General features: G+C 50.5%; 1 protein-coding gene across 1 annotated transcript; it reads right to left on the bottom strand.

Moving 5' to 3' along the window:
• Positions 1-6,250: 6,250 nt before the first annotated feature.
• Positions 6,251-8,812, bottom strand: LGALS1 (galectin 1; the record flags this gene model as incomplete). Its single annotated transcript, XM_081999598.1, has 4 exons — positions 6,251-6,428; positions 6,944-7,115; positions 7,250-7,329; positions 8,804-8,812. The coding sequence occupies 4 exons, from the start codon at positions 8,810-8,812 to the stop codon at positions 6,285-6,287; spliced, it is 405 nt and encodes a 134-aa protein (XP_081855724.1). The 3' UTR covers positions 6,251-6,284.
• Between the last annotated feature and the right edge of the window lie 265 nt (positions 8,813-9,077).

Here is a 9,077-nt window from a genome sequence, read left to right on the forward strand (position 1 = left end):
ATCTAGTAAAGAGTGTTTACACGCTAGGGTCTGCTGGTTGTAAGTTTATATACAAGATCTTTTGTGAAGGTTACCTATAAAATCGGTCAAACACAGAGCACCAAAACAGTTTATCTGTCAGGCCTGATCCATCATCTCTCCAACTCAGCCGCTGTCATGATCGTTTAGGATGGTAATTAAGAGGAGCAAGCAAACCAAACTGGATAGCATGTCATACGCACTCCACACAACTATTAACGTGAGCAGTGCCTTGTCATTTGCAAAATGGGAAAGAGAGCGAGCTTTTTGTAGGAGAGTCCATGCTTTAAAGCAATGAGCTTTAAAGTATGAGCAAACTAAGGGCATATCTAGAGACCCGATCGCCAGGTTTCTCCATGCCTTATTCAACCATCCACCAAGCCAGTGTTTACATCTGGGTTTGATTCACTTCAGAGCTGTTTCCTCCTTTGTATTCCCTCCAGAGGGGGTGTATGCTGACCGTGGCATGGCGTTATGGTTTGGCTGTGTTCCTACAGGACTGTTGCTCGTGCACATGCCGTACGCCTCTCGTGTATTACAGGGTTTTTCTAGCAACGCACTGCTGAACAAACACCGTTTGTGTTGTGCAATTGAATGTGTTTATGTGGCCAGAGTGGTCTCAGTCTAGGAGATGGTCCTTTCTTGCCTGGTTTGGCCAGGCTCTGCTCTTCCTCCAGTACAAACTGCAGAAATCAGCTGAATTCAGGGCATCAAGTAGCCCAGAGGGTGCTTGCCAGATGCTTATACACCTGCAGCTTATGTTGTTGCTTATGTGCATACAGTAACACGCCCTCTCCAGCTGCAGCTCTGGCTTTTCTGTAGCTTGCTGCACGTTACTGCTAAAAATCCTGGTAAAAATCTGCTTGCTCGTTGCCCGTTGCAAGATGGCAGGGAGCGGGAGCCGGCCAGGCTCAGCACCCTCAACTGAGCTTGGCGGGGGGTGTCAGCATGTCATCCTGGATTAGGACTTGGGATTAGGATAAAGGGTTTGTAAAGAAAACATGGTACTTGTGAGCCAGGCAGCTTTTTCCTCTGTGATTTGCAGCCTGAGACCACATCTTTCTGCTTGGGTTGCTCTGTGAGCGGATAGCCTTCAAAAGAAACAAGAGAAGCCAGCAGTAGTTCTTCGTTCATGTTCGTTTTAGCACTAAGTGAATTTTAGGACTGAAATGCAAAAAAACCCCAAAAAACCCAACAAACCCCATAATTCTCATAGGGAGAAGAAGAGCTGGTGAAAGCACGACTGAAGAAATAGCTTACAAGGGAGCCGCTTTTGCACAGCTTGTTTTGCCACAGGTGTTTTGCTGAGATAAAATAGGATTGTGATTAAAAAAAAGGATCTGGGCAAGCTTAGAAAGGATGGCGTTGGAAAATGAGAAGCCATCGCAGGAGGTTTTGGGGCAGAGAGTGGCTTTCTGCAGGAGTTCCTCTCGGCTCTCCAAACCGCTTTTGTGGCGGGCGCCATTTTACCTCACGAAGGAGCCGGGTGGGGCCGCCTGAACCACCTCCAACCGGTTCCAACTGCCTGTCACACGCTGCTGAGGGGAGCAGTGCGCAGCAGGGGGGACGCCGGGACGCCCCCCAGCACCCATCCCTCACCAAAATCTCCAAAAAATGAGCACGAGGCTCGCAGCTCACCCCTGCAGGTGTATCTTTACAGCTAGCACCTGTGGGGCAGTCAGGGCTAACGAGGGACAGCGGGGCTCGGGGGCAGCCGGCCAGGAGCTCACACAGAAGGCACTGCAGGAGGATGCACACCTCAGCCTGAAGCCTGCTGAGAAAAGGTAAGTACATATTTATTTTTATGCATTTTTTCCCTCATGCAGGAAGGCTTTGCTGCCTGTGCCTGCCTGCTTGCACACACTGGGGAGCAGCCAGATGAGGTTGAGGGGGAAAAATTTGCAAGTTCGTTGGAAAACAGGCCCCTTGGGTGTTTGGTTTGTACAAAGGTGGCCTCAGAAGGAGGGCCCGGCGCACAGGGATGTGACGGTGCACGTATGCAGGGGGTCTCAACATAGCATGCAGACCCCCAGTCGCATGGCAGGACTTGCCCTCATCCCTTGGCTCCTGCCCACAGACAGCTCACCCTGGTCTGCATCTGACCCCAAAGGCCTGCTATTCTACACCAGCAGCACCCAGACTTGTGCTCAGACCTCCATCACACTACAGGAAAGGGGAATTGTGTGGTGAAGGTTTTCCATGCTCTGCACCCAAATGAGGGGCTAGTTATCAGGTAATATGGTTTATGGCTGGAAGCTGATTTTCTGAAAGTAAGTGAGAGAAGATCCTTTTGCTTTGTAAATGTTGAAACTGAGGTCCAGTGAGCAGAAGGTGAGGAGACAAAGGAAGAACACAAGTGCCAGCATACTGTAAAGATGACTGGTGGACACCTTCCATTATGTCAGTTAATGTCTTATGTCTATTGTTTGGAAGAAATTGTGCTGCACCTTTTTTGCTTGTAAATTCCCATGGAAAGTGACCCAGCGTGCTTCCCATGCCCTACCACAAGCTGGATCTCCCATTGCCTTACCCCAGCACTCTCCTTCCGCACACTGCACAGTTTCTGGGGGCACAGAGTCTTGCAACTTGTCTTTTGAGGCTGGTGCTGTACAGTGTCACATGCATGCTTGTGTAGTTAGTGTCACTTGGATGGCCTATTTCTGTCAAGTGAGGTTAATGTGAACTGGTCACGAAGTTACTTTTTGAGAAGACAAAGCTGCTGGTCTGTCTTAGCCATCTCTCCTCTTCTAGGTCCTGCATGAGACTGTAATCGTCACATCTACTGTTTCTAAATTAATCTCTGCTGCAACTGAGTATTTGTTCTCCACTTTGTAGGCATGAGGTGATAGCATACATAACTAAATTTGCATTCATAGAATCATTTAGGTTGGAAGAGACACTTACGATGGAGTGCAACTGTTCACCTAGCCCTGGCAAGTCCACCACTCAACCATGTCCCTAAGCACCACCTCTACATGCCTTTTAAATACCTCCAGGGATGGTGACTCAACCACTTTCCTGGGCAGTCTCATTCCATGCTTGGCAACCTTGAAGAATTTTTCCCTCCTATCCTCAGTCTCCCCATTACACCACACAGCCTCAACGCTGTTTTGCGGGGTTTTCAAGGTCCCATTTTCCCTCACCATAATGCTGTAAGGAAATAAAGTGATGCAGCTTTTATTCCCAGTGAATAGCCAGCGATGGAAGCTAAACACATATTAGCAAACTTGCAGGCTTCAGCAAATGCATCCCTCTTAACAGGGTTCAGTATTGTTCCTCCCCCACTTCCACCTCAGTGTTCAGCTAACCAACAGGCAGATTCTTCCCATGGACTCTTGGCTCCTGTCAGGATATGTCACTAGACAGCAGGACTCACTACGCACGATGCGGGATTTAAATTAAAAAGAGTAAAGCCCCTACCCTTAGGCCATGCTGTGGTGCTTTCTGCTCTTCCCCAAAGCAAGCAGGGCTCAGGGCCCTCCCAGGGACATTGACAGGCCAAGTTCACCATGCACTTCCAGGACAGCACACCAGGCAGGGGCAAGGCCCGCTTTTAGACCCCCTGGGACCCTCTGGCTGGCATGGGGCATAACATTCTTACCTTCCTGATCACTGTAGCATGGGAGAAGTCTTATCATTGCTCTAGGAGCCAGACAGGGTATTCTGCCTCTTCACCAGTGTCACTTATAGGAACAAGAATATTTATAGCTCTGGGACATGGAAGAACAAAACTCAAGAGGCAGGAAGTGCTGGCAAAGGCAGGCTTCCTTCCTGCCCTTTCTGCTGTTTTGTGGTCTCCTTCATGGTAGCTGCCACTGTTTAGAAAGCAGGATAAGCCTACTTAACTGTTGTGGAAAGTATGAGGAGGGGGGGGCCGCCATGAAGGCACTGCTTGTACCCTGAGCATAGCTGTCAGGAACACTTGTCACTAACCTACCTAGAAATCAGGACAAAAAGTCACATCACCTTTACTCTTGTCAGTGCTGACAGAGATATAGGTCATCTAATGAGGGCAGCCAGGAACAGAGACAGCAGAGGGACCGGCTGTAAGCTCCCCTGTGCCTCTGCAACACAAGGGCTTTATGCTTTTTACACGCTCACACACTTCATTAAAGTTACCTTCAGTCAGATAATGTAAACACAGGGATAGAGGAGGAAACAAGACAGAAACCATCCTCTTCTCCCCAACCCCCTCACCCCAAGCACAAATAGCCTTCCAAAAAAAAAAATCTCATGACTTATTTGACAAGGCAAAGTATCAGCAAGATTAGTCTCATCCTTTCCTTGGTAAACACATTCTATCCTCTAAAAACTCAATGTCCATCTTACAGGGTGCAGCCTATCCTGTAAATAATGCAGTATATGCAGGACAGGAATTCTAAGCACTGTGTCACACAAGCTATTCCTGCAGCGTGGCCAGGGTCCTGCCACACAGGGTGTGTGCTCTCTGTCCTACTCGCACACAGCCCAGTTACACCCACCTCTTCCCCACTGCTAAACTTGGAGACTTGTGGAGAGTCCTTACACGTGTTCCCCAGACTTACGCAGCTCCCTAGAGGGACAGGTGCCCAGAAAGCCTCCTGCTCATTTGCACAATAGTCCGTTGCTATAATTACCTGCACCAGCTCTGGAGAACAAGGAGGAAGAGCCCTCTCTATCCACAGTCACCACATCTGTGCCCACAGGGTGACTGGCAAGACACAGCTACAGCTCATGCCCTTCTGGCAGAGCTGCAAGAAGGCCTGGATAACAAGGGTTTTCAGACAGCAGAGAGAAAAGGACATCAGTAAATCAGGAGAGTCCACCCTCCAAAGCAAAATGCCCTATCACTCATGGGGATTCCCAGCTCTGGAGCTGCTGCTGCAGTACACATTTGGAGAGTGTTACCACCATGCAGAAGGCAACAAGCTTTCAGCCTGTCTGCCTCTCCATAAAGAGCCTTCAAATGGCTGAAACACTCTGCAGAGTGGTATTGCACCTTCCCAATCAGCTGGCCCAACTGCTCAGCTGTTCAGAGGAGCAGCAAATGCAGCCCTACCCTAGAGCCAGGAGTCAAATTCCACTTCAGCAGCATTTGTTTAAGGCAGGACCTCACACCAGCACAGTTGCCAGCTGAGCTGCACTGAGGCAGCACTGTTGTAGCTTCAGCAGTCACAGAACCAGCCCCCAAACCTGGGCAGTCTGCCCAGGCTCCCAACTCCCCACAGCAGGCAGGAGTTTACCTTTCAGCAGGTCCTCAAATGCTGCAGCAGTCCTAACTCAAGCCCTGTCTCAGGTAGGCATGGCTAGCAGGCAGCTGGGAATAGCAGTAGCAGACACACTCCAAGGCATTGCAGGGCACAGCAATGAGGTTGTAAGCCAAGAGACTGTTTACTAGGCAGACCTAAAAGAAAAAGCTGAACTGCAGCTAGTGGTACTTGGTGCATTCAGGATTTAATAACTCTAGTAACCCTGTTTGATACAGCCCTCAGGCTGCATCTGGAGCTTAGCAGCCAAGTGTCGCAGACACTGACCCACAGTGTCATGGCTTGTCACCCATAGCTGCCATGTTGCCAAGCTATTGACTCCATGGTATAACATGATGCCGGGTCTCTAATGGCATCAAGACCACAGTTCATGAAGCAGCACAAACAGCCTGGATCCTCTCAAGACCTTACTCCTAAGGTTTCCATCAGGCTTCACCTCACCATGTCTTTTCCCCTGGTAAGTACAGTTAGCCTGACTCCCCTGCTCTTCTCTACTCCTTAAGTACACTAGTGCCAGCCTGCAACACGCCCAACAGCTCAGCATGTTCTTAGAAAGCAAAGCTATTTGCAGGAGCACAAGCCATGCCCTGTTCCCTGTCAGCCCCCCATCCCCAGCAAGGAGATGCGAGCACCACTTCTTGGTCAGAGACAGCATGATGCCTGCCAAACACAGACTTGTTTGAGCTTCCCTGGCTGGGACTAGTCCCAGAATTGTAAAAGCCAAACAGCCACGGGCCACACATTGCAGCAAACAGGGTCAAGGGAGCAACTACTGCCAAGGTAGCTTTATTCACAGTAAATCATGCTTTGCCTGGCATGTGGTCTAACTCAATACCAGCTGCAAGGCCGCAGCGTAAGTAGGCACACAGATGGATACATACCCTTCCCGCTGCCCACCCCTGTAGCACACACAGGAGCAAGCAGATTAGAGCAGAAAACAGCAGAGGAAGCAGCCGTTGCAAGTGTGGGTTTATTTCACTACGCATGGGGGAGAAAACAAAACAAACCAAGCTATAGCTGTTAGCTGAACTTAATGGCTTTGACTTTAAAGTCACCCTCCACAGCCAGGTATTCAATTTTCTCCATGCCCAGCCGATTAGGGAACTGGAACTCCACGTCGGGCAGCTTCACTGTCGCCTCCGTTTCATTGAAGGAGATGCAAATCTGAGGAAAGCCACAAGAAGGAAAAGTTAACACAGCACAGGTCACCAGCCTCACTCCCCAGAACCTCCAGTCTGGGTGCAGGCCAGATGAGGTGGCTGCTGGTATCAAGGCCATGCTGCTCACTAGCTCAGCCTCCTCCCTGCCCAGCAAAGGCACTGAGGGGAAGAAGCTCATTTGCTCGGCCCCGAGGTCAGCTCGAAGCTTCTGCAAGGAAGGGATGAGACAGACCCAGTCTGAGCCTCAGGTCAGTGTTTTAATTGCTCTTACTAGTGTGGCTTGCAAAGGAAGGCCAGAGAGGAGTACTTAACATGTCTGAGCTGATGGGCATTGACTTCAGCAGAGCAGGTCGAGACAGTGGGTTGTCTTCAGCTGCAAGACTCTTTCCCTCTTGCTTATCCCCCTTTCCATTCCTGCTCCTTCTCCACCACAGAGGTACAAGGCAGCATTAAAAGAGCTGTGCCCTTGGCTCATTGGTGATCTGTGCCAGGGGCTCGCACACACCCTTGGAGCCTCACCTCGATCTTCTCACCATGCTGGAAGGGAAAGTCAGCCTTCCTATCCTCCTCACCCCACATGCCATCTTCCTTCGAATTGCACACGATGGTGTTGACATCCCCATAGCAGTCGAAGCGAGGGTTGAAATGCAGCATGAGGGTGCTGCTGTCCTTCCCTACATTCACAGCAAACCTGGGGAAACAGAGGCAGTGTGAAGTAGGTGCGTGCGCAACAGCTTCAGCTACCCAGTGCTGACGAACTGCACATAGCAGGAGCTCAGGCTTCCCCCAGTGCCGCATCAATCCATTCGCCATCTCCTCACTCACCCTTTGGCATCAGACAGGATCTTCCCTTTGACCTTGATGCACTCACCAGGCTGGATGTCCAGCTGAGTAACCACCAGTCCCTGCAGGGCCAAACCACAAGGGTTAGTCTGTCCCAAGGCAAGCCGGCCAGCAGTGCTTGGGCCAAGGCACAAACCAGCTCCGGCAGACCCAAACACATTTGCAGTTTTGCACTAAAGGAAGGGTTGAGTCAGGCCAGCTGCCTGTGTCAGCCCTCTGCCAGGGAATCCTAGTTCACAGCCACCATCCCACTAGTGCCTCCCACCCCACTACGTGGCATAAGCTGACAAGGAAGCGATTCAAGCCAGTGTAACACAGGCTCCAAGCACTGATTTAGCAGCTGCTACAGAAGACATCCTTACAAGCTAGCTGCCACCTTCACATCAGCAATGGCCACATGCATTCGCACAGGATGAACATTAGTTACAAATCCTTCTAACACTAGGTCTGTCCCCCTTCCCTAGGTGGGTCTCCCAGCAACAGGAGTCATCAAGAAAGCTTCTTGTCTTGACCTAAAAGCAGCCTACACCAAGGGAGGGCTCAGTGGAGCCCATTTCTAGCTGCAGCCTACTAAAGCAGAACAGCCCCCTGGGGAAGCTGCCACTGCAGAGAAAAGGGCTTGATCCTTTGCCTGGAGCCAGGTTATACACTCCCCCAGCCGCATACCCCCAAAATAGCACTTAACACCCCGGCCTCCCTCAGCTAAGAAGATGATGCTGTTTGGCAAGGTCAGGCTTAAATCAGTCTTTGCTGCATGTGCTCCAAGCCCAAGTGCAATGATGCTGTGCTCCACTTAACCACAGGCCAGATAAGGCAGGGAGACTAATTTCAAGTTCAGTATATTGTTTACTTGGGCTAGTTCTCCTTGCCTGGCTTGTGCAAGCCCATGCCCAGCAGCTGCTGGCAGTTCTAGAGCCTAGTACTCCTGCAGGACTACCACGCAGCCCCAGCAGTGCTTGTGTTCATGCCTACTCCCTGCTCTGCCCAGGACTGCTAAGGTCAGGTTTCCCCTCTCACTACAGTGCTTTTCATCCCAGCACCAACACTGCTTTCTGGCTCTATTTCTAGTACCGTGCTGGAGAGCTGCCTGAAACACAGCCTTGGTTCCCAGGGGGTCTTTGGAGGAAAGGAAAGTCAGGAAGCAGGGATAGGTCAGAATACTCTGTGGTCCTGCTTTCCTCTGCTGTTGCTTTAAGAGTTAGCCCAGTCCTGTACCCAAAAAGCATTTTTCCAGAAAAAATTAACAGTATAAAGACATTTAAACCATAGAGTTGCAAACAGTCCCAAATCATTAGAGTACTCAAAGATATAAACACACACGAGAACAGTCTCCCCACTTTGATAACATGCTAGAGAAGAAGAGAAGACAAGCAGCTGGTCAGCCCTAACTGTTCCTCCCACAGCCATGTATGAGCCCAGCACTTCCTCTGAGCTAATCCTTTTCCCCTCCTACCTCTGGCACCAAGCCCAAAACCCACACGCAGTCCAACCCCAGCCCTGCTTGGCACACCAGTGCAGCTTGAAGAAGGCACTCACTTGCTCCATGCTGCAGACACCAGCCCCACCACGGCAGAATACCCCTAGGCCCCTGCTCCACAGACCAGCATGACGCAGCCGTGAGCTCCCGCAGCTTAAATCACTTGGGCAGGACCATCACATGATGGGGGGGGGGGTGTGTGTGTGAAGAAGGGGATTAATTGCAGCTGTTTGGGGCTGGAGCTTTCCCAGCCATTTAAAGTGGGTGGTGGGAGATCTCTATTGATATTGTTCTTTGCAGGCAGGATGTGTATGATTTTAAAAACTAGTGATT

The sequence above is a fragment of the Phaethon aethereus genome, assembly GCF_964289735.1.
Source record: "Phaethon aethereus genome assembly, chromosome: 4".
NCBI classification, from domain to species: domain Eukaryota; kingdom Metazoa; phylum Chordata; class Aves; order Phaethontiformes; family Phaethontidae; genus Phaethon; species Phaethon aethereus.